Genomic DNA, 25,842 nt, shown 5'->3' with positions numbered 1-25,842 from the left:
CTATGAGCACTGAAATCCATGTCTCTTATTCAATATCCTAGCTATTTTGAGTATCCCAACTAAGGTGAGTCGCCCTCCTTCGTAAGCGGTGAGATGAATAATGCTAATGTAGCATTTTCAAAGGAAAACAGGAACAGAGTACAAGGATTCTCCAATGACACACACCCAGAAGACACTGATTTAGAGACTGGTCCTTACTTCCCTCTCATTCTTAAATTATGAAAAACATGATGCAAATAATTTCCTTTTGGGCAGCTAGGTGGCACAGTGGATAGAGCACCGGCCCTGGAGTCAGAAGGACCTGAGTTCAAATCCGGCCTCAGACACATAATACTTACTAGCCATGTGGCCCTGGGCAAGTCACTTAACCCCAATTGCCTCACTAAAAACAAACAAACAAACAAAAAAAAACCCAAATAATTTCCTTTTACAGTGCTGTAGCCAGTATGTATATTGTTTTCTTGGCTCTGCCCCCTTCACTTTGTATCAGCTCATAAGTCTTCCCACGGGTTTCTGTATTAATCATATTCATCAGCACAATGATCCATTATATTCAATTAATTAGATTTTGTCCAGTGTTATAGCCTGTCAGGATCTTTTTGGATCTAGATGCTAGAATTCAGAGTGTTACTGATCCCTTTGACATCATTTGCAAATTGGATAAAGATTCATTATTATGGGTATCAACTCTCTATTTGTCAATCCCTTTGACATTGAAATCCCATTTGACATTGACATTGTCAATCCCTTTGACAATGAAAACAGAAGCAAAATGAGTTCTACCTCTTCTCTGTAGCTATTTGTCAACTACCACAACTCATTAGTCATTTCCCAATCTATACAAATCTACTTGGTGTCCAATTCTTGGTGACCACAAAAAAGGGTGGCTATAAATATCTGGGTGTATATGAAGTCTTTCATTTTATCAATGACCTCCCTGGGGACCTAGCAGTGGAATCTCTAGGTCAAACGGCATGGACATTTTAGTTTCTTCATTTGCATGTTGCTTTCCATAATAATTGTACTAATTCACAGCTCCACAACCAATGCATTAAATATTCCTCTCTTTCCACAAACCCTTCAACTGACTTCCCACCTTTTGTCATTCTGAAGAAGAAAATAACTTCATAATGACAAGCCTAAAAATTAATCTGGTAAAAGCTATAAATACTATGGTAGTAATATTTCAAGGACCTGTCATTTTGTTGATGTGGGCATCACCAACACAGACTGTAATCCATCTGCTCCTAACTAGCTAGATCCTGATATTTATTTAGTAAATATTTATTATGTACTATGTGTAAGGTACCATACTAGAACTACAAATAATACACATACACACATTTTTAAAAGGTCACTGTGAGTTACTGAGCCTCTCTATAAAATAAACATCATCATTAAGTTTGTACTCCATCTTATGAGAATCTGTCAGAACTTGTGTTCTAGTCATAGCCTTCAAGAATGTAGTCGACCTTTCTTTTTCTTCCTTTTAAAAAAAGTGGCTAATATGGAAATATGAAAGAAAAAAATGTGTGTGTATATATACATATACATATATGTGTGTGTGTGTGTATATGTATATATAAAATCACCTCTGTGCCATGATGGGTGCTTTGGAGGAGCCCTTTAACTTGTTAATATTAGTCTCTTCCACTAAAATAAACCAAATCTTTCCTGACTGTTCTATATGTATTAGGTGGGGAAAGCTCTAGAAATGAAATAGCAATTGTTTCACTGCTGTAAACACTAAAAAAAAAAAAGTTACCTTGGGGACAGTTTGCAGCCTTGTTGCAGATAGGCACTGAGTGTACCAGTTGCTGCAAGCAATAGACCCAGGTATGGAGGAGAAGGTTTCATTGGCCTAGAAGAAAATTCAGGATGGAACTGGACAGCAACAAAATAAGGATGATCTGAAATGAAAAGAATTAGAATACATTTAAGGCTCAGGCAAATGTTAAAACTAAATTAAAGTTTTTCCCCTCCAGCAAGGGAACAACCACCATTTTATTTAATATATTTGAGTAAAACCATTTTTCTAGATAATATTTCAAGCGATAAAACAGCACACAGAACCAAGGAAGCAAAGTGTCAAAACACACTACAAGTGCTGCAGTGTGTTGAATGAAAGCCAGAAGAACAGAAAGGCAGTTGGATTCTGGTTTCTCATTTTTCAGACGAACTTTATGGTTGGGCTTACCACCATTTCCACTAAATTGTCATGGCCTTCAGACAAAGGCCAGACCACTCCTCATACTAAGGAATCCCTTAAGGCATTTACTCAAACTAAGTTTCTTGACCAGCTCCTAACTTTGGGACAAGATTTGAGTTTATCCAATATGGTGCTGAACTTAAAAGGCTTAGCTATGTTATGGGGGAAATAGATGGAGGTTTGGGATAGGGGTCCATAGGAATTCCTCTTTAAAGAATTACATGCTCTTGCACACAAATCCAATTAGAATAAAAAAAGGTATGTCTGTTCTTTGGTTTAGTTTCTCAAGGAGAAGGTTCTTTTGATTTAACCCACAAAATTTCTGGGGTACCCAGGGCCATTCAAATGAGATACCCAGGCCCATAACAGCTAGACTCTAACACAGCAAGGTGATAGCTGATTTTGTTCCCTCCCCTTGAAGCTCCTTAAGAATTATCACGATGGGGGAGGGGGGGCAGCTAGGTGGCACAGCGGATAGAGCACCGGCCCTGGAGTCAGGAGGATCTGAGTTCAAATCCGGCCTCAGACACTTAACACTTACTAGCTGTGTGACCTTGGGCAAGTCACTTAACTCCAATTGCTTCACTAAAAAAAAAAAAAAGAATTATCACGATGGGTTGGACTCTTAACTTCTATAAAGCCCTCTGGCTCCATAATCTCCAAACTCTCCAACCTGGTACATGATTCTTTCATTTTCACATTTGGAGTGAGTACTCTATCATGTGGATTACAAGCCATCCATTTCTTCTCATCCTGTGCGATTCTAATTCACGGTATTCCATAGATCCTCCACAGAGGAATTTCCTGATGTAAAAGAGAGCTTCTTCTGTCAGTACCAGTGGAGCACTCTTATCTATTCTGTTAAGTAGTTTCTGCCACTCCCTTATTTATATGGCATGATTAGCAAGACTTTATTTAACGATTTTTAAAAAAATAATAAAAAAACTTTTATTTCAGTTTTAATAACTATGATCATGTAGACAAGGTATTGTGGCAAAGTGGAGTATTGGCACTGGAGTCAGGAAGACCTGGGTTTAAATCCCATCTCTGACAGTTACTGGCTGGGTAAACAGAGGCAAATCATTTCATTTCTGAACCTCAGTTTCCTCATCTATAAAATGGGGATATTTGTAGTACCTACTTCATAGGATTATTGAGAAGCTCAGATGAGATCATGTATGTAGAACACATTGAAACCTTTTCAACACTAAAAGTCAATAATCACTATTATACAGTTTTATAAAGCTACTTTTTGTCTTTGTCCTTTTTCTGTCTTTTTTTTTTAGAAAGAAACCTGCCTTCCAATCAGAAAATAAATGCCCTGCTATAAGAGATTTAAAGTAAAACATTATCTCCTCCATACCTTGTTTCCCCCTTTCCTTTTTAAAAATTAAATTAGATTTATTTTTTGTTACATTTTAAGTTCTGAATTGTCTCCCTTCCTCCCTCCCTACCCCACACTAGAAGACCACCATTTTATATAGATATGAATACATATATGTACATATATTACACACATATACATATTTATATAAAACCATACTATGTACAATTCATTTATCAGTTCTTTCTCTGGAGATGGATAGCATCTTCCTTCATAGGTCCTTTGCAATTGATTTGAGTATTTATAATACTCAGAATAGCTTAGTCATTCATAATTATTCTTCGAACAATATTGCTGTTACTATATACAATGTTCTCTTGGTTCTGTTCATTTCATATTTCATTATTTCATGCAAGTCTTTCCATGTTTTTTCTGAAAACATCCTGCTCCTCATTTCTTACAGCACAATCATATTCCATCACAATCCTATTCTATAACTAGTTAAGCCATTCCCCAGTTGATAGGCATCCCTGTTTCCCTCTTTCTTTTTCCTGATCCCCTCTTGCTCTTCCTCATCTCTCTCACAAATCATCATAGTTATAAAAAGTGGGACATTCCTTGTAGCTAAAGTTTAGTATCTTCAAAGAAAGGTTTGCTAGTCATAGCATGTGAAACTGGGAGTGGTGGGAGCCACCTAACAAACAGCCAGAGTTTCATTGGTATCCACTGAATGAATGTAAAATCTTAGGAGACGTTTCCTCTAATATGTAGGGGACTCTCTAAATCCATAAATTGTTGACAACTTGCCAATCCGCATTATTAGCGGGACCTTCAACACCAGGGACTCCCCGAATTGATGAAATCACATCTCCAGACGGGGGTGGGGGGGAGTTGTCTATGGAATCCAAGGTAAAATTAACCCAACACTCACAAAGCAGATTCTAACTTTAGTTGGGGAAACAACTAAGAGATTTTTTTTTTCCTTATATGCTACAAACCTTAAATTTCAGCATCTAGTAATGGGTTGCTACATGAAAGAATCACAAAGTAATAATGTCATGGGTACTGTTTTATGGAAGATTAGTACAATCTGTCTCATCACAGCCAGAGATAGGCTGTCTGAATAAATGGGCCACTGTTCTGTTTACTCACGGCAATTTCGGAGACAAATTTATCCAATGATTTCCCCTGATACCATTGTGATGAGAAAAGAGAATAAAGAAAGGAGAGGGTGGTTTTGATGATGTTCCTGGAAAAAAAAACCCTCTGAAATAATGTTTTCTGCTTATTTGTTTTGAATTGAACCCTCATATTAGACCCAATGCCTATTCCCTTTTAGCACTATTGTGACATGTGGCAAATGATTTTTATAAAATGCTTAGCCTATGTCTGTGTGGAACAGAAGCTCAAAAGACTCCTGGGGATTTTTCTTTAATGAAAATAAATATCATTCCTAGTCTACCTTAAAAAAACTGCAGTGTCTCACTGTTGCTCTGAGTTCCTTTCCAATTCATATGAAATCTAAAAAACCTCTATAGGTAGATACTTTTGATAAAAGCAATAAACTGAGGATATTAAAATAAAATTGAACCTCTAATTAAGAAAACCTACAGGAAGGATTAGCTTAAATCAATGCCCCTGCATCTCTCCCAAGCAATGGTGATAGCGCCGATCACTGGCCTGCTCTGCAAGATCCAAAATCAAGAACTACATCTATTTGCTGAAATGTCAGCTAACAAGCAAAGCTCATCTTCAGATTTCTGGTCAAAGAAGTAGCCAATCAGGACACCAGAGGGCTGATGCTGAAAAAACGTCTCCTGACTCCAGGGAACCAATCGACAAGCTTTTATAAAGCACCAACTATATGCCGGGAACACTGCTAGGCACTAGGGTTCCATTCTGCTCTGGGGTTGGGGAGAGAGACAATATAAGTATAGATAGATAAGTAAAAGGAAGTTGAAGAAGGGAGGACACTAGTGGTTGTTAAGGATCAGGAAAGGCCTCACACAGAAAGCGAGCTTAAGCTGGGTCTTAATGGATGAAAGAGATTCTATGAGGAGGGAGTGAATTCCAGGCATAAGGAATATAGCTAATGCAATGGTATGGAGATGGGGTATGGAAGATTGAAGATGGAGTGTTGTGGGGGTACAGGGGCAGTTAGGTGACACAGTGGATAGAGTGCTGGGTGTGGAGTCAGGTAGACCCGAGTTCAAATCTGACTTCCAACACTTACTAGCTATGTGATCCTAGGCAAGTCGCTTAACTGCTATTTGCTTCAGCTTCTTCATCTGTAAAACTGAGATGATAAGACTACCTACCTCCCAGGGTTGTGATAAGGATCCATTGAGATGATAACTGTAAAGAGCTTGCACATAGTAAGCACTATGGAAATGTTAGTTATCATTAGTTAATTATTATTATTCACTGTAAAGTGCTTAGCACAGTACCTGACACATAGTAAGCACTATATCACTGTTAGCTATCATGTATGAGGAACTCAGCCAAGAAAGCCAGTTTGGCTAGACTGTAGAATATGTGATTTCTGGATATATAGTTGTTTTCAGTTGTGACTGACTCTTTCGTGACCCCAGTTGGGCTTTTCTTGCCAAAGATACTGGAGAGGTTTGCCATTTCCTTCTCTAGGTCATTTTACATATGAGGAAACTCAGGCAAAAAGGGTTTCCCAGGGTCACACCACTAGTAAGTGTCTGTGGCCAGATTGGAATTTAGGAAAACAAGTCCTCCAGGCACTGCACTCTAACCACTGCATACCACCTACCTTCCCAGAATGTGGGAAGGGGAGTTCTATATAATGACACTATAAAGTGGGGTTGGGGTCAGGTTGTAAATAACTTTACTAAATGCACAAAAGAGTTTACATCTTATTCTAGAGGCAATAGGAAATCATTGGAGTTCGTTGATAGAGGGAGGAGTGGTCACATGGTTAGACTGACACTGTAGTAAAATCATTTTGACAGCTGTGTAGAGAATGAATTGGAATCAGAAAAGATCTGAGTCAGGGAGACCAACTGGGAGCAGGCAGGAGGTGATAAGAACCTGAACCAGGGCGGAGGTTGTGTGACTAAAGAGATGGGAACCTACACACAGAGGTGTAAAGGAGGCAGAAAGGACGAGATCTGGCAATGGTTCAGAAACACAGAATGCATGAGAGAGAGTTGCTGAAGATGGTGCAGAGGATGTAAACCTGGGTCACTGGGACCATGATGATGCCATTGAAAGTAGTAGGGAGGGGGCAGCTAGATGGCGCAGTGGATAGAGCACTGGCCCTGGAGTCAGGAGGACCTGAGTTCAAATCCGGCCTCAGACACTTAACACTTTCTAGCTGTGTGACCCTGGGCAAGTCACTTAACCCCAATTGCCTCCCTAAAAAAAAAAAAAGTAATAGGGAAGCTTGGAAAAGGGATGATGAGTGTGCTGAGGGGAGGAACAGAAAACAATGGACTCCATTTTGGACATGTTGGCTTTGATATGCCAATAAGACACCCCATCTGAATGATCCAATAGGTAGTTAGTGACAGAGGACTGGCATTCCAAAAAAGGAATTGCATATACATATATCTATACATATGTCTACATAGACACGCATATGTGTACAGCGATAAAGACATGTGCACATGTATGTTTGCCTGTTTCATTTGTATGTGTACATGCACATACCTATGTGTGTATGTGCATATATGAGTCATCTGCATAGAGATCAGAACTAAACCCATCAGGGCAAATGAGTGGACGGAAGCATAGAAAAGAAAGAAAAGGCAGAGAAGCAGGAGACTACAGGCATAGAATAAAACATATACTTTCAGATAAGGCCAATATGTTGATTTGGACTGTTTTTATCTATCTACAAGGGAGGGTTCTTCTGAGGGACAGGGGCACAAGACGTAGCAGTCACCTAAGAAATCTTTGCACCATCATCATGTTTACATCATTACAATGTTGTTGTTACTGTATACAATGTGCTCCTGCTTCCAGACAGGCTCTTAACTGACTGATTGACAAATGGTGATGATATTTATCCTACAAGTAAGGTTCAAGAGAAGCAGTGTGAGAGGGAGAGGAGAGGGAGCCAGCTTTAGAATCAAGAAGACCTAGCTTCTGCTCCTACCTCTAACACACACTGGCTGTGTAACCCTTAGCAAGTTACTTAACCTCTTAGTGCCCCTAGCAGCTCTCCAAGACTAAGCAGCAGGTCAGTTGCTAATTTGCACTGGCAGGAGGACTTTTCCTCACCACTGGACTCTGTATGCAGATGAAATCCCAGTTCTGGACAAATAAAAATGTTGTAATTATTATTATTTTGTTTGTTTGTTTGTTTGTTTTGGTTTTTTTAGTGAGGCAATTGGGGTTAAGTGACTTGCCCAGGGTCACACAGCTAGTAAGTGTTAAGTGTCTGAGGCCGGATTTGAACTCAGGTACTCCTGACTCCAGAGCCGGTGCTCTATCCACTGCGCCATCTAGCTGCCCCATAATTATTATTATTAATAATTAGCATTTATATAGTACTCAAAGGTTTGCAAAGCAGTTTCATGTATTATCTCATCTGATCCTCAAAACAGCCCTTTAAGGGTTTATCATAGGTGAAATTATCAAATAAAACTGATTTAAGTCTTCAGAAAAAACTGAATGTTCTAAGACAAGGGTTCTTTTTTAAAAGATTTATTTTCTTTATTGCTTATTAATTTTTTAACATTCTTTTTTAAGAGTTCAAAATTCCCTCTTTCCCCTCAGTCCCTTCCTTACCCCTTGAAAAGGCAAGCAGCATGATACCCATTATACATGTGAAGTCATACAAAACATATTTCTGTAGTAGCAATGTTGCAAGAAGGAAGGAAGGAAGGAGAAAGGAAAGAAGGAAAAAAGAAAGGAAGGAAGGAAGAAGGAAAGAAGGAAAGGAAGGAAGGAAGGAAGGAAGGAAGGAAGGAAGGAAGGAAGGAAGGAAGGAAGGAAGGAAGGAAGGAAGGAAGGAAGGAAGGAAGGAAGGAAGGAAGGAAGGAAGGAAGGAAGGAAGGAAAATATGCTTCAATCTGCACTCAGAGTTCATCAGCTCTCTCTCTGGAGGTGCATAGCACTTTTCCTCATGAGCCCTTTGAAATTGTCTTGGATCACTGTCTTGATCAGAGCATCTAAGTCTTTCACAGTTGATCATCATTACAATATTGTTACTGTGCTTCAAAATGGGTTCTTAACTTTTTTCATGTCATAGACCCTTTGGCAATCTGGTGAAGCCTATGGACTCTCAAATTAATATTTTTAAATGCAGAAATTAAAATACTACACAAGGATTGCAAAAGAAGCCAATATATAACTGTAATTGTTCTCAAAATATTTTTTTTAAGTGCAAGAAAACTAGATTAAGAACCTGGGTTCTAGGGTACCAATTTAGAAGTCACCATGGAAGGCAGACAACAGACAAAAGCATATTTTATACATATATATATAAAATGTGTTGACAATGTAATCAGAAAAACTGAAGAGGCTATAGTTGGGATGAGAATGAATGCTTAGAGAAACTCTAAACACCATGTTTCTATCACTATGGGACAGGAACATCTGGCAAGCTGGTCTCTCCCTATTACCAGATGGGAAAGCAGAGTTGATGCAAAGGAGGGAAAGGAAATAAGCATTCATTAAGCACCTACCATGTTCCTTTACAAATTATTTGATTTGATCCTCACAACTGCCCTGGGAGGTAGGTACTATTATTATCCCTGTTTTATGGATGAGGAAACTGAGGCACACAGAGATTAACTGACTTGCTCAGGGTCATATAGCTAGTAAGAATCTTAGGCCAAATTTTAAATCAGTTCTTACTGACTCCAGACACAGCACTCTATCCATTGTGCCCCCTAGCTGCCTCTAGGTAGAGAAGTCTCACAGCTTGACCCATAATATTTCCTATGGAAGTATCAATTTGTCAGCCAGTCAATAAACATTTGTTAAGTCCATACTACATGCCAGGCACTGTGCTAAGTATTAGCAATACAAAGAAAGGCAAAAAAACAGTCTCTATTCTTCAGGAGCTCACGGTGTAATGGGGGAGACAACATACAAACAGCTGCAGACAAACAAGCCATATATGGAATACACTGGAAATAATCAACAGCAGGAAGAGGTATCAGGAAAGGCTTCTGGGAGAAGGTGGGATTTGAGTTGGGGCTTTTTTTGAAAGTGATGTATTGAATTTATTTTTTACTTAAAAGGAAAAGCAAGCTTCATGAAAGACATTTATATCTTCATGTACAATCCTCATTTATCTACTCTGCTTTCACCTGAAAATGCTGGTATCTTGTGTTTGAGTTCAGTTTTTAAAAGAAGTGATTTCTAAGGGAGCAGCTAGGTGGCCCAGTGGATAAAGCACCGGTCCTGGATTCCAAAGGACCTGAGTTCAAATTCAGCCTCAGACACTTGACACTTACTAGCTGTGTGACCCTGGGCAAGTCACTTAACCCCAACTGCCTCACCAAAAAAATAAATAAATAGAAGAAGTCAGGGAAGCCAGTAGGTAGAGAAAAGGTGGGAAAGCATTCCAGATATGGGGAAGACCTAAAGGAAATTTCCAAAGCTGAGAGATGAGAGTGTCTTGTTCATGAAACAGCCAGGAGGGTCAGTGTTAGTGAATCAAAGAGTATGTGTTGGGAAATAAGATGTAAGAAGACTAGAAGGGTAGGAGTGGGTGCTGTGATGAAGGGCTTTCAACATCAGAGGATTTAATATTTTATTTTGGAGGTGGAGGCTTAAACTTTTAAAATTTTCTTACCAAACACCAATATGCTGGCTTTCCTTTAAATGTGTTTGACAAATTCATGCAGTCTTTTTAAAACAGGAGCACCTGCTGAGGAGTAAGCCCAGGGAGTTCATTCAGCAAAAATGCCATGTCCAATAAGGAGCAAGTCTAGTCTGGCCACAGAGGGCTCAATGGAAGAAGAAAAGACTTCAGCAGTGGTGAGTTAACTTGGTCATATGTGGTCCCCACATGTGGATCCTTGAATTCTGTGCCTACCTAGATTTCCCACAGACACTGTATTTGCAGGAGAGTACAGCCCAGATTTATGGAAGGAATGCTTTAGAGTTTCTGTTTTTACTATGTTGTTGTAATGCAACGTATAGAGAACTGGCCTTGCCTTGAGCATCTGTGGCAAACACTCATGGTAGAAGAATTGATACAAGGACACTCTCAAGGTCTCGCTGAAGAACTTTGGAATTGAGTAAGTGACATGGGAGACTCTGGCAAAGGACCAACCAGCGTGGTGTGCCCACATCAAAGAAGGTTCTGTGCTCTATGAGCAAAGCAGAATTGAAATAGCTCAAAAGAAACACAAGATGAGCAAATTTACAGAATCCATCCTAAAGGTTCACAAGGACTATTTGTACTCAACCTGTGGTAGAGCGTTCTAAGCTCATATTGGTCTGATATGACATTGGGCAGCTAGGTGGCACAGTGGATAGAGCACAGGCCCTGGATTCAGGAGGACCTGAGTTCAAATCCGGCCTCAAACACTTGACATTTACTAGCTGTGGGACCCTGGGAAAGTCACAATACTCATTGCCCCACAAAAAAAGAGAAAAAAAGAGAGAGAGCAAGAGAGGAAGAAAAGGAAGAAAATGGGATGGAGGGAAAAATATAGCTACTAATCATAACTGATGAGCTCACCCATAAAAAGGAAGCAAATAGCAGAATGGATTAGAAATCAGAATCCAAAAATGTTGTTTACAAGACACATACTTGAAACATAAAAACACACTCAGAGAGTTAGAATAAAGGTCTGGTCCAGAATCTAAAATGCTTCAGATGAACAATAACAACAAAAAAGGCAGGGATAATAATCGTGATCTCAGACAAAACAAAAGCAAAAACAGACCTAATTAAAAGAGATAATCAGGAAAACTACATTTTGCTAAAATGTACCATAGGATGATAAAAAAAATTAATAGCAAGTTTCTCTGATAAAGACCTTATTTCTCAAATATATACTGAAAATAGAACTGAATCAAATTGATAAAAATAAGAGCCATTCCCCAATTGACAACTTGTCAAAGGATATGAACAGGGCGTTTTCAGAAGAAGAAATCACAGCTACCTATATTCATGTGAAAAAAAATACTCTAAATCACTATTGATTAGAGAAAAGGAAATTAAAACAATTTATAAGGTAGTACTTTACTCCTTTCAGATATGACAAATCCTGGAGGGGATGAGGAAAAATAGGTGCACTAATGAACTGCTGGTGGAATAGTGAACTGGTCTCCATTCTGGAAAACAATTAGGAACTAGGCCCAAAGGATTATAAAACCATGCATACCATAACCAATATCAGAACTATGTCTATATGCCAAAGAGATCAAAGGAAAAGGAAAAGGATCTATATTTACCAAAATATTCATAGTAGCTCTTTTTGTGGTGAAGAATTGGAAATTGAGGGGTTGCCCATCAATTGGGAAATAGCTGAACAAGTTGTGGTATATAATTGTGATGGAATACTACTTTTCTATAAGAAATGATGAGGGGGCAGGTTTCAGAAAAACATTCAAGACTTATATGAACTGATGGAAAGTGAAGTGAGTAGGACCTGGAGATCACTATGAACAGTAATAGTAATGTTGAATGACGATCAACTGTGAAAGATTTACTGCTCTGATCAATAAAATTGTCTAAGACAATTCCAAAGGACTCATGATGAAAAAAATGTTATCCACCTCCAGAAAGAGAATTAATGAACTCTGAGTGAAAAATGAAGTATAATTTTCTCACTTTATTTTTCTTGCATTTAAAAAACATAGCAAATATAGAATAATGTTTTGCAGGATTTCACATGTATAACTAATATGCTGTTGCTCGCCTTCTCAGTAAATAGGGGAGGTAGGAGGGAGGGAGAGAATATGAAACTCAAAATTTAAAAATAAAAGAATGTTAAAAAATAAATGAATAAAAATTTTTTTAAAGACTACATGTTTTGTATGATTTATATTGAATTGCTTGATTCCATAGGGAGGGTTGAGGAGGAAGGAAGGAAGAAAATTTAGAACACAAAGCTTTAAAAAAAATCAATGTGAAGAAATGATGAGCAGGCAGATTTCAGAGAAACCTGGAAGGACTTACATGAATTGATGCTGAGTGAGATGAGCAGAACCAGGAGAACACTGTACACAGTATCAACAACACTGTGTGTTGATCAGCTGTGATAGACTTGACTCTTCTCAGCAACACAATGGTCTAAGATAGTTTCAAAGGCTTCATGATGGAAAATGCTCTCCAAATCCAGAAAAAAAGAACTGTGGAATCTAGGTACAGATTGTATCATATTATTTCTACTTTTTTTTGTTTTTTGAGGTTTTTCCCTTTTGCTCTGATTCTTCTTTCACAGCATGACTAATTCAGAAATATGTTTAATGTGATTGTACATATATAACATATCAGATTGCTTGTTGTCTTGGGGAGAAGGGAGGAAGAAAAATTTGAAACTAGAAATCTTATAAAAACAAATGAAAACTATCTCTATGTGTAACTAGAAAACAATAAAAACTATATTAAAGGGGAAAAAAGACTACATGTTTCAGAATAAGACCTGATCTTCATTGGTAGAGAAATTTCCAAACACTGGTGAAATTATAGGTCCAATACAAAAAAAAAACCCAAATAATTAGTTTTTAATGCTGAATTTGGAATTAGAAGAGACATCCAACCTGTCTCACTTACTAGCTCTACAACCATGAGCAGGTCACCTAACTTCTCTTAGACTCAGTTTCTTCATCTATAAAATTAAAATGGAGATAATTATACCACTCCAATATCTTTGCCAAGAAAACCCAAAATGGGGTCATGATGAGTCAGACACAACTGAAACAATTGAACAACAACAAATTATACCTATATTATTTCCCCCCCTCAAAAACAAAACAAAACCCTGTAAGGATCAAGAATGACAATGTGTATAAAGCACTTTATAAACCTTAAAGTTCTAATACAAATGTTAGCTATTTTCACTAATATCTTTCCCTAGTCACTTTAAGTATTATTTCCAACTGGACTGTAAGTTCAAGGATAGGAGCCAGTGTCTTCAATTCCCACAGTATTATCCATTATTGTCTCATACTGTACTATGCAATCAACATATATTAAAATAAAACTACATGACATTTCAGTCTAAAAGACTTTCTCAGTGATCTCAAAAGAATGAGGACTGGTCATGTCATTGAAAATGAGAGTCCAAACACCACAACAGTGTAATTAGCTCATCAAAAACAATCAGCTTATAATTTCTATTTCTTTTAATGTGCCTGTAGAGTTTTTAATTAAGTTTTTAAGACTTCTACACCACTCAGTTGGAGAGTACATGAAATATGTATCATCTTATCCTTTAAACTAAAGTCTAAACCTTTTTTTCACTTGAAACTAAAGAGAACTAAAAATTTGAGGCAAGGATAATACTTTTAGTATGCTATACTCCAGAGGGGGAAAGGCAGGAGGTAATAAAAAAAATAAAACAGAAAAAGATCACTCATTTCAAACCAAATATTCAAGAATGCAAAAGATCAACATTTCAGATGCTTTGAAGCTTACAGTTAAGCTTTATCAGAAAAGAATCTTTTGGAAGTCAAATATGTTTGTGCTAGTCTGATGCACAAAAAAATCTAGGCTTGCCAAGAAAGGGTTTCTGGGGATGAAAAATGTATGACTAACTTGCCTTTTACTATGATGAAGGATTTTCAACACTTTAAAACACCTCCTATATATCATCTGCCATGGTATGGCTGAGCCATCATGGGACCCAGACTCAAGGAGCTTCTTACAAAAGACCAAATATGGAGCCCAAAAAATTACGGCAGGCCCACCTCCCACAAGGCATTCTTTCAGGTGGTATTTAAGTCACACATCAAGCTGAAACAAAGGCCAAGTCTGACTTTAAGTGTTTCTGATACCTTTTAGAAAGGAAAGGTAAATCCCAACAGAAGTAGCTTTGAGAAAATTAGTGCTTTGTCAATCTTTCTAGAAGGATAAGTGAATTCTTCAATTGTAGTCTGCAGGGTTTTTCTTTACCTTAAAACTGAATATAATCACCTACTGAGAATTGGTTAAATTTACAGAATTAAGTAAGTGAATTGGGATTTTTATGTTTCCCTGATGCATTTATGATTTTTTTTAAATCCTGGTAAAAACACGACTTAAATGTAAACACTGAAGGTCCAAATTAGTACAATGCTACAGGAAGTGTATTCCAGCCATAACCAAGGGAAGAAATGAAAACCACAAAAATTTTTGATAGAAGTAGATGGAAAAAAAAAACCAACTGAGCGATGCATATTCTTCACACATCTTCCTTTTGAGTATAGTACTGCCACTCAATTCATACTTTCTCATTTGAATTACTATGTGATTAAGAAGAAATATGAAAAGGACAAGGAAAATTCTTGGGCAGTTAAAACCACCAGGAATTCAACTTTGAACTAAAAATGAATCTATTCTTTTATTTAAGAGGACTCACAACTCTTCCAGTCTTTTCTCTTATACTAGACTTATTTCCCCAATGGTTAGCAAACTCCCACCCCTTATCCTCCCAATCTCAGTGGTACTGAATCCTCCTCCTCTTCAACTCCTACTGCCCAGCCTTTCATTCCTACCTATCTCAACCTACAAATTCCCTATCCCACTCTAAACCACTCACCTTTCCACTGTGTCCCTCTGGAACTCCTGCTCCATAACCAACAGATTCCTTTCATCTTAGACCTCCTCTTCTCATCTTCCCTCCATCCTCTGACACTCACAGAGACCTGGCTTTCCCAGATGTTACTGCATCCCTCCCCATCCTTGTCAGTATTGATTTTACCTTCTCTCACACTCAGTGGTCCTAAAATACATATCAGAACATTACCTTTTGCCACTTTTAGGCTCTCCCCCTACTGCCATCACTTAAAATATTTTTGTTGTTCAATTGTTTTTCAATTGTGTCCGTCTCTTTATGACCCCATTTGGGGTTCACTTGGCAAAGATATGGGAGTGGTTTGCCATTTCCTTCTCCAGTTCATTTTTATAGATGAGGAAACTGAGGCAAACAAGGTTGAGTGACTTGCCCAGGGTCACACAGCTAGTGTCTTGAAGCCAGATTTTAACCCAAAAAAAAGGCTTTTCCTGACTCCAGGCCCAGTACTCTCTCCACAATGTCACCTGGCTGCTGCTGCTGCTACATCTTTATCATTATCACCATCACCATACAGTACCTACCATGTGGCAGGCACTGTGCTAATCACTACAAATATTGCCTCATCTGACCCTCACAACAACTGTGGCAGGTGAATACTATTATTATCCTCATTTTACAGATGAGGAAATGGAGTTTAAAAGAGGTTAAGTGACTTGCCCAAGGTCACACAGCTAGTAAGTTTTGGAGGCTATGACTGAACTCAGCCTTCTAGACTCCAGGCCCAGCTCTCTATCCACTATGCCACCTAGCAGCCTGTGGATATCAAAAAAAAATGCTACAAATCAGGGTCTAATTTATTATTTTGTTGATTGTCTAGATTTTAAAAAGCAATGGAGAAAATGTCAACAATACAGATTAAATTTCTTTTTTTTTTTCTTTTTTTTTTAGTGAGGCAATTGGGGTTAAGTGACTTGCTCAGGGTCACACAGCTAGTAAGTGTTAAGTGTCTGAGGCCGGATTTGAACTCAGGTCCTCCTGACTCCAGGGCCGGTGCTCTATCCACTGTGCCACCTAGCTGCCCCAATACGGATTAAATTTAAAAGTGTGCCCTGCATATTTTTTTGTTTTTTTTCCCCCGAGAGGCACCTGTTCAATATTTACCAGTATGTTGCTGTTCCCCCTCCTTTCTCAATGAGTAAAGCGCCTGAATCACAATCTTTCTCCCCACCCCAACACCAGCCTTTATACCAGGGAACTTCAACAATTAACCTCTCACTTCTTCAACCTACTCAACCCCTATGACCTATTCTTACATTCTACCTCAGCTATACCCACCTTTGATCTTGTCATCACCCACAATTATACCCCAAAGCTCTGTCTTAGCCCCTCTTCTTTTTTTTTTCTTTTTTCTTATTTTTTTGCGGGGCAATGGGGGTTAAGTGACTTGCCCAGGGTCATACAGCTAGTAAGTGTCAAATGTCTGATGCCAGATTTGAACTCAGGTCCTCCTGAATCCAGGGCCGGTGCTTTAGCCACTGTACAACCTAGCTGCCCCAGCCCTTCTTCTAACATCTCTGTAGGCTCGCTCTCTCATTTAGTCACTTTATCAGTTCCTGAGGTCTAATCACCATCTTTACATAAATGAGATCTTTATGATTTGCTAAAGACTTCCCAAGAGCTCATCATAACAACCCTGGAAGGAAGGTGAAACTATTATCTGCATTTTACAGATGAGGAAACTGGGACATACAGGGTTAATTGACTTGCCCAGGGTCACACAGCTAGTAAGTGTCTAAGGGAGGATTTGAATTCTGATCCTCCTGACTCTAGGGCCATCACTCAATCTACTGCACCACCTTGTTGTTCAGTCGTCTCAGTCATGTCTGACTTTTCATAACCCCATCTGGAGTTTTCTTGATAAAGATAATGGAGTGATTTGCCATTTCCTTCTCCAGCTCATTTTATAGTGAGGAAACTAAGGCAAACAGTGTGAAGTGACTTGCCCAGGTCACAGAGCTAGCATGTATCAGGCCACATTTGAACTCAGGAAGATGAGACTTCCTGACTTCAGGCCCAGTGCTCTATCTACTGCAACACCTAACTGCCTAGATACTGTTGCTAAAACTAAAGAAGCATTGAGAACAACACTGACCTATTATCTCCCTATTTTAAATAAGCACACTTTATTATACAGAGAATTTAATAGAAAACTATCAATTATCTCTATTAATAATAATGATAGGGGGCAGCTAGGTGGCGCAGTGGATAAAGCACCAGCCCTGGATTCAGGAGGACCTGAGTTCAAATCCGGCCTCAGACACTTGACACTTACTAGCTGTGTGACCCTGGGCAAGTCACTTAACCCCCATTGCCCAGCAAAACAAACAAACAAACAAAAAAATAATAATAATAATGATAACTAGTCCTTGAAGAGCTATCAAAATCAGGAGACCTGTTCTGCTTGGCTACACTGTAATCACTGATTTGATATCATTGTTATCAAATGAAATAATATATATATATAAAGTGTTTCACAAACTTTACAGCCTTATATAAATGTTAGCTATTGTTAGATTATATGATTCTAGAAATGCTAGCCATAGCAATTGTTGTTGTTGTTTAGTTGTTTCAGTTGTGTCTAACTCTTTGTGACCCCATTTGGGGTATTCTCGGCAAAGATACTGAAGTGGTTTGCAATTTCCTTCTCTAGCTCACTTTACAGATGAGGAACTAAGGCAAACTACTAGCTACTAAGTGTCTGAAGATGATTCTGAACTCAGACCTTCCTGACTCCAGGCCTAGCCCTCTATCCACTAGGGGCCCTAGCTATAGCAATAACACAAGAAAAAGAAATTAAGGGAGAAAGAAATGATAAAGAAGAAACAAAGTTATCATTTTTTGCAGATATCATAGTCTACTTGGAGATCCCTAGAGATTCAACTAAAAATTTAATAAAAAGAATATCTTCTGTAAAGTAGCAGTTTATAAATACACCCACAAAAATAACCAACTTTTCTGTATACTACCAACAAAACTGAGCAGATAGAAAAAGAAATTCCATTCAAAATTATTAGAAAATAAGTAAGAGGGGGCAGCTAGGTGGCGCAGTGGATAAAGCACCAGCCCTGGATTCAGGAGGACCTGAGTTCAAATCGGGCCTCAGACACTTGACACTTACTAGTTGTGTGACCTTGGGCAAATCACTTAACCCTCATTGCCCCTCTCCCCCCAAAAAGCAATAAAGGTATATCTCATGATAGTAATAGGTTTAAAAAGGGGGGGGGGCAACTATGTGGTGCAGTGGATAGAGCACCAGCCCTGGAGTCAGGAGGACCTGAGTTCAAATCCGGCCTCAGACACTTAACACTTACTAGCTGTGTGACCCTGGGCAAGTCACTTAACCCCAATTGCCTCGCCAATAAATAAATAAGAACTCTATTAGTCCATAAGCTCACCAAGACTCAGAAGAATGCAAAACTAAATACTCTTTAAAGAAATAAAGGAAGACAAAAAATTGGAAATGAATCTGTTGTTCAAGGTTGACTTCAGCTAGTAGAATAAAAATAACAACACTACCTAATTGAAATTTCTAGATGCAGTGCCAAAATAGTCAAAGTACCAAAGCATTACAGAACTAGATAAAATAATAGCAAAATTCATCTGGAAGAACAAAAGGTCAAGAATCTCAAAGGAAATCATGAAAAACACATGGGAATGAAGGAGACCTGCTGGCAGTACCACACATCAAACTATGCTACACAAAGGGGTAACCATCAAAATTATTTGGTAGTAGTTAAAAGATGGAAGATTTGATAAAGAGAATAGATGAGGTATATGATATCCAGAATTAACAGAACATAGTAGTGTATTATTCAATTAACCCAATACCACCAACCACTTGGGTAGGGACTCACTATTTGACAAAAGTGCTAGAAAATTTGGAAAATAGTCTGCAACAAATTAAGCTTTGATCAACATATCACACCATATGCCATAATAATCTTAAAATTAAAAAAAGACCTAAATATAAAGGGAATAACAAATTGGAGGATAATGGAAGGAGATACCTTTCACAACTATGGATAAGGAAAGACTTCTTAACCAACTATGGAAGAGAGATGATCACACTGAAGATCAAATGGATATTTCTGCTTCTATAAAACTGAGAAGCAATGCAATTATAATTAAAAGGGAAACATTTACCTGAGAGAAAATATGCCAAGTTTCTCTGATAAAGATATGATAGCCAAAATGCATAAGGGATTGATTCAAATATATAAGAGTAAGAGATATTCCCCAATAGATAAATGGTGAAAAGATATGAACAAACAATTCTCAACATCAGAAAGTAATAAAACTTTTTCAGGGGAAATGATACTAAAGAGGCATTAAAATCTACTTTGCTGGTAAAATCTAAGGGCCACAGGACTTTTCTATCTGACTTACGGTTGAAAACTTCCATATGTGTTGTCCCTCCCATTAAAATGTGAGTTTCTTGAGAGCAGGGAGTTTTGTCTCACTTTAGCATATTGCCTTGAACATAAGTAAGCACTTAAATGTTTTATTTAGTCATTCATCCTCAAAAGAAAAAAGCAAGCTATCAACAACACTATGAAAAAATGCTCCAAATTACTAATAATAAAAGAAATGCAAACTAAAATAACAGAAATTCTAGGGGCAGCTAGATGGCACAGTGGATAAAGCACTGGCCCTGGATTCAGGAAAACCTGAGTTCAAATCCGGCCTCAGACACTTGACACTTACTAGAATTGTTTTAACCATTAGACAAAGGTCTTCTAGAACTATATCCCAAAAGTCACTAAACTATGCATACCCTTTGACGCAGTGATACCATTATTAGGCATATATGCTTTAAAAAAAAAGACCAAAGAAAGAGGGAAAGAACCTATACATACCAAACCATTTCCAGAAACACTCTTTGTTTTAGCAAAGAGCTGGAAACAAAGTGGATGCCCATCAATTATGGAAAGATTGAACAAACGATGGTAGATGAATGCAACAGAAATGTATAAGTGCATCAGAAATTATAGAAGAGATGGTTTCAGAGAAACCTGGTAAGACTGGTATGAAATGCAGAGAACTGTGATGTGAATAGAAAACGGGAACTAACTATTTACACAATGATGAAGTACACCTTCCACATCTAGATGGATAAGTGATGGGCAATAAGTACAAAAGAGCACATGCATTTTCCAGACCTGACTGATATCACATAAATGTTTGTTTAACCATACTTATTGTTTTCAAGGAGGGGTTTTTATTTGGGGGTAGAGAAGAGAGTGGCAGTGATATTAAAAAATAATGGTGGTAGCTAGGTGCTGCAGTGGATAGAGCACCGGCCCTGGAGTCAGGAGGACCTGAGTTCAAATCTGACCTCAGACACTTAACACTTACTAGCTGTGTGACCCTGGGCAAGTCACTTAACCCCAATTGCCTCACCAAAAAAAAAAAAAAAAAAGAATGAAAAAGAATCAATAAAATATTTCAAAAATACACAGAAGAGAGAAGGAAGTTCAGAAGGAGACACAAAGGGCACTGTTAATAAAACTCCATTAAATTTAATATATATTTTTAAATTCAAGGCATATAAAATAGAAAGAGTTTTAGAAACAATTCTGTTTTCTGGCTTTCATTGTAGGTGGAAATGTTCATGTTTGTTGCTGATTGCCTAATAAAAATTTTTTTAAAGAATAAAACTGATTTTTATATAACAGGAAAGGAAAGAAAAACCTCCTTAAATCCTTCCCACTCTCACACTTTCCTAATTGTGTCAAGAGTACCACCAGCCTTTCACTCTCCATGGTTCATAACTTTGACTTTATCCTTGAATTCTCATTCTCTCACCCCACATATCCAATCAGTTGGCAGATCTTGCTGTTTCTACCTCTACAATAATTCTCTTCCTCCTTCTCTCTACTCACAGTTACTGCCTTAGTTCAGGACCTAATCATTTCCCTACTACAACTGCCTCCTAATTGATCTCCCCATTTCCATTAAGACTCTCCCCAACCCAATCCATCTTCCACACAACTGCCAAAGTGATTTTCCCGAAGCATTGAACCTGAACACATAACTCCCCTATTCAAACTCTAGTTGTTCTATATTTCCCTTTGGATTTTTTTTTTGGGGGGGGGGAAGGGGGAGGCAGTCAGGGTTAAATGATTTGCCTAGGGTCACACAGCTAAAAGTGTCTGAGGCCAAATTTGAACTCCTAACTCTAGGACTGGTGCTCTATTTCCTGCACTGCCTAGCTTCCGCCCACCCCACTCAAAAGCCCATATTGCCCTTTGGATAAAATTTAACTTCCTCTATTTGGCTTTTAAAGGCCTTTAGAACTTGGTCCTGACCTATCTTTTCCAGCCTCATTATATATTATATATTACTCCCGATTCCCACACTCTATGGTCTAACAAAATTGGCTTTCTTTGCTTTTCATCTCTTGACCCTACAGCTGCTACCTCTGTGCCTTTGCACTGGTCTTCTGGCAAGCATGGACATGCCCTCCTCACCTGGGCCACATAGAATCTCTCACTTCCTTCAAGATCCAGCTCAAGCATCACCTTCTTCACCAAGCCCAATCCACCAACTGCTAGTTGCCTTCTCCTACTGATACCTTGTATTTAAACATCTTATATTTATTTAGCATATTTTCTATATATGCAGTGACTTCACCAATAGAACGTTAGCTCCTTAAATGCAGGAATTATTGCATTTTTTGTATTTGTATACCCAGTGCCTATCACAGCACCTGGCACCTAGCAGATGCCAACTCAGAATATGGAAGTAATGTCACTAAACGATTCATAGCCTTTCACCCAGCAATCCCACTATTCCAAGGAGCTCAATAATAGAGATTTTACAGATAACAAAATATTATTATTAGCATCCTCTCTTTACGTAGATAAAAACTGCAAGCAAAATGAGTGTGCATCAATAAGGGAATAGCTGAACAAATGTTAATATATGGATTTAATGGGATATTTTTGCAATCAGGGGAACATGGAAAGAACTGGACAAAGTGATACAAAGTAAAGAAAGCAGAACCAGAGGGCAGCTAGGTGGGGCAGTGGATAAAGCACCGGCTGCGGATTCAGGAGGACCTGAGTTCAAATCCAGCCTCAGACACTTGACACTTACTAGCTGTGTGACCCTGGGCAAGTCACTTAACCCTCATTGCCCCCCCCCAAAAAAAGCAGAACCAAGAGACTAATGACTAAAAACAATAATGCAAGTGATAACAACACTAAAAAAATTGAACTCAGAGCAACTTCAATGAATCATCTCAGTCTTGAGGCACTAAGAAGGAAACACACTTTGCTACTCTCAGTAGATAGATGGAACACTGTAGATAGATAGATAGATATACATAGATACACACAGATATATATATATATATACATATATATATATAATGTCAACCATGGTAGCTGTGTCAATTGGCTTTGCTCAAGTCTTTTTCTTTCTTACAAGAAAAAGCTTAATGGGGCAGGGGCGGAGGGGGGGAGGCAGGAGGAGGACAGGGGATGAAAAGTATAGAATTAGATAGAAATGAGCATGATATAAAAACATAAGGTAAAAGTTTTGTGAGGCTGGGGGTGAGGGGAAAAGCAGAGAGAAAAAGAAGAGACAGCAGAGAGAGGAGAAACAGAGACAGAAAGAGGAGAGAGAGGGGCGAGGGGGCATTTCAAAACTTACAAAGCCTACTTACTTGCCAATTCAATGATCTCCATTCTTTCTCCTTCAACATCTCGACCTACAAACTTCAAACCTTTCTCTTCAAATTGCTGGATTAATTCTGGGTTAACCTGGGGGAAGAAAAAGAACTCCAATGACTCAGGTAGCATCATAGCATCAGGAGCCAGTTAGCCTTGGTCATATCTAGATTTTTACCTTCTAGCTTGAAAACTAAATTAATGACCTATTTCCCTCAAGTGACTCCTGAAATGACACACCCTCCACTGATAGGTATTTAGCACTTAATAGACAGTGTAATCATGAGCATAATCAGATTCCACCCCCCAAATACCCCCTCCCATCCCCCCCACGCCCCAACCCCCTGCTGCCATGCTTCCCTCTCCCCTCCAAAAAAAAAAACCCTGTGAAATTAAAAGTCAGCATGTTATAATAGGAAAATGACTGGATTTATTCACCTCTGTTCAAATCCTGGTTTTGCATTTACCTATGTGACTTTGGGCAAATCACTTTCCTCTCTTTGCTTTCCATCTTTAAAACAAGAGGATTTGGAATAAATGACCTCTCGGGTCCTTTTTAGTTCTAAACCATATGAACTCATCAAGGTAGGGGACTAAGGATGGAAAAGTGAGTCATGATGTTTACCTAAAAGGTAAAGGTACAGGTATACTTAACTCAGAAACAGTCGATATACTAATGTCAACAGGTTATGTACATATTTACAAAACACACATACACACTCTTGTAGAATTTATTTCTGGTAAAGAATGGGAGGAAGGGAATTGTCCCAACTTCTAAACTGTCTGTTCTTTTACTCTCTACTCTGAGACAAAAGTAGTCTTTCCTCTTCATCACCATTGTCACCACCATCATCATCATCAATTATATTAATTAATTATATAATTAAATATGATGATGTATTAATTTATAACATATTTTTATTTTGTCTATATTGTATATAGACAATAATAATAATAAATGTTTTTAAAATAAACATTTATTAAGCACCTACTATGTGCCAGACACTGTTCTAAACATTAGAAATACAAAGAAAAGCAAATAATAGGGGGCAACTAGGTGGCGCAGTGGATAAAGCACCGGTCCTGGATTCAGGAGGACCTGAGTTCAAATCCATCCTCACTTGACACTTACTAGCTGTGAGACCCTGGGCAAGTCACTTAATCCCTACTGCCCCGCAAAAAGAAAAAAAAAAGCAAATATAGCCCCTGTTGTCAAGGAGGGCAGTCTAATGAAGGAGACAACATAGAAACAGCTATGTATATACAAGCTATAAACAGGATAAACTGGAAATAATCAACCTGGGGAAGGTATTTGAAATTAGAGGAATCAGGAAGGCTTTCCATAGAAGGTGGGATTTTTAACTGAGACTTGAAGACAGGGAAATCAGAAAGAGCTGCGGAAGGACAGAATTCCAGGCAAGGGAACAGCCAGAGATAATGTCCAGAGTTGGGAGACAGAGTATCTTGTTGTAGGGACAGCAAGGAAGACAGTATCACTGGAGCACAGAGGACTTGGGGAGGCACAAGAAGACTGGAAAGGCAGAGAGCACCAGGTTTCAATGCCAGATAGGAGATTTTACAATAGATCTTGGAAGTAACAGGAAGCCACTGGAGTTTACTGAATAGAAGAGTGACAGACATGGTAAGACCTATGCTTTAGAAAGATTATTTAAGGGCGGCTAGGTGGTAAGAGTGGAGAGAGCATAGGCCCTTAAGTCAGGAGGACCTGAGTTCAAATATGACCTCAGACACTTATTAGCTATGTGACTCTGGGCAGGTCACTTAACTCCAATTGCCTCCCAAAAAAAATTTTTTTAAAGAAAGATAATTTAGAAAACTATTGTGCTATACAAGCAGAATGATTTTGGAAAGGCCAGGAAAGACTTGTATGAACTGATGTATAGTGAAATGAGAAAAACCAGGAGAATGTTGTGCACATTAACAATAATATTGTTTGAAGAATGAATGACTTAACTGTTCTCAGCAATACAATGATCCAAGAAAATCCCAAAGGACTATTGATGAAACAAATTATTCACCTCCAAAGAAAGAACTGATATTGATGGAACACAGACTGAAGCACGCTATTTTTCACATTCTTTCATTTTTTTTTCTTTTATTCAAGTTTTCTTATATCAAATGGCTAATATGGTAATTTTTTACATAATCATACATGTATAACCTATTCTGATTGCTTACCAACTCAGAGAAGGGGGAAGGGAGGGAGGGAACAAGGGATAAAAATTGGAACCCAAAACTATAAATAAAAATGTTTATCACTTTAAAAAAAAAAGAAATTCTTACTATAGTTGAAAAAACTCTTACAATGCATTTCAGAATTCAGACCTAGTTTACATCTCAAAAGTTTAGTGAAATCCAAACAGCTGCATTTGCAAACCCATAAAGCCTACTGAAATATTTACTACTAAAAAGCAGATGATTGGAAGGAAGGAAGGAAGGAAGGAAGGAAGGAAGGAAGGAAGGAAGGAAGGAAGGAAGGAAGGAAGGAAGGAAAGAAAAAGATCACTTAACCAGATGGTTAGAGGATAGACCGAAGTAGGCTGACTAACCAATAGGCTATTACAATAGCCCAAGCGTGATGTGATGAGGACTCACAACCAATGGGGTGGCAATGTCAGAGGGGGAGAATACAAGATATGTTATGAAGGTAAAATAAACAGGACTTAGCAACTGATTGGATATGGGGGAGGTGAGAGAGAGCGAGGAGTCAAGGATGATAGTTAAATTGTGAACTGGGGCAATTCAAAGGATAGAGGTACCCTCTATAATAATAAGGAAGTTTGGAAATGGGGAGGTTTTAGGGGGAAAAGATAATGAGAAATTTTGGACATGTTGAATTTAAGACATCTACAAGCCACCCAGTTCAAGATGTCAACAGGCAATTGGAAATGCAAGACT

At 38.3% G+C, this 25,842-nt stretch overlaps 1 protein-coding gene across 6 annotated transcripts in view; it reads right to left on the bottom strand.

The window, feature by feature from the left end:
- CTPS2 (CTP synthase 2) overlaps window positions 1–25,842 on the bottom strand; it is a 136,172-nt gene that overhangs the window by 22,385 nt on the left and 87,945 nt on the right. For all 6 annotated transcript variants that reach the window (XM_043996463.1, XM_043996462.1, XM_043996467.1 and 3 more), the window contains 2 exons: window positions 22,920–23,016; window positions 1,766–1,910 (listed from right to left, as the gene is read on the bottom strand). In XM_043996463.1, coding sequence (XP_043852398.1) covers window positions 1,766–1,910; window positions 22,920–23,016 — 242 coding nt within the window. The remainder of the gene's footprint in view (window positions 1–1,765; window positions 1,911–22,919; window positions 23,017–25,842) is intronic.

Source organism: Dromiciops gliroides, chromosome 3 (genome assembly GCF_019393635.1).
Source record: "Dromiciops gliroides isolate mDroGli1 chromosome 3, mDroGli1.pri, whole genome shotgun sequence".
Classification (NCBI taxonomy): Eukaryota; Metazoa; Chordata; class Mammalia; order Microbiotheria; family Microbiotheriidae; genus Dromiciops; species Dromiciops gliroides.
The sequence above is the reverse complement of the archived record's forward strand: the minus strand, read 5'-3'. Positions and strand labels throughout refer to the sequence as shown.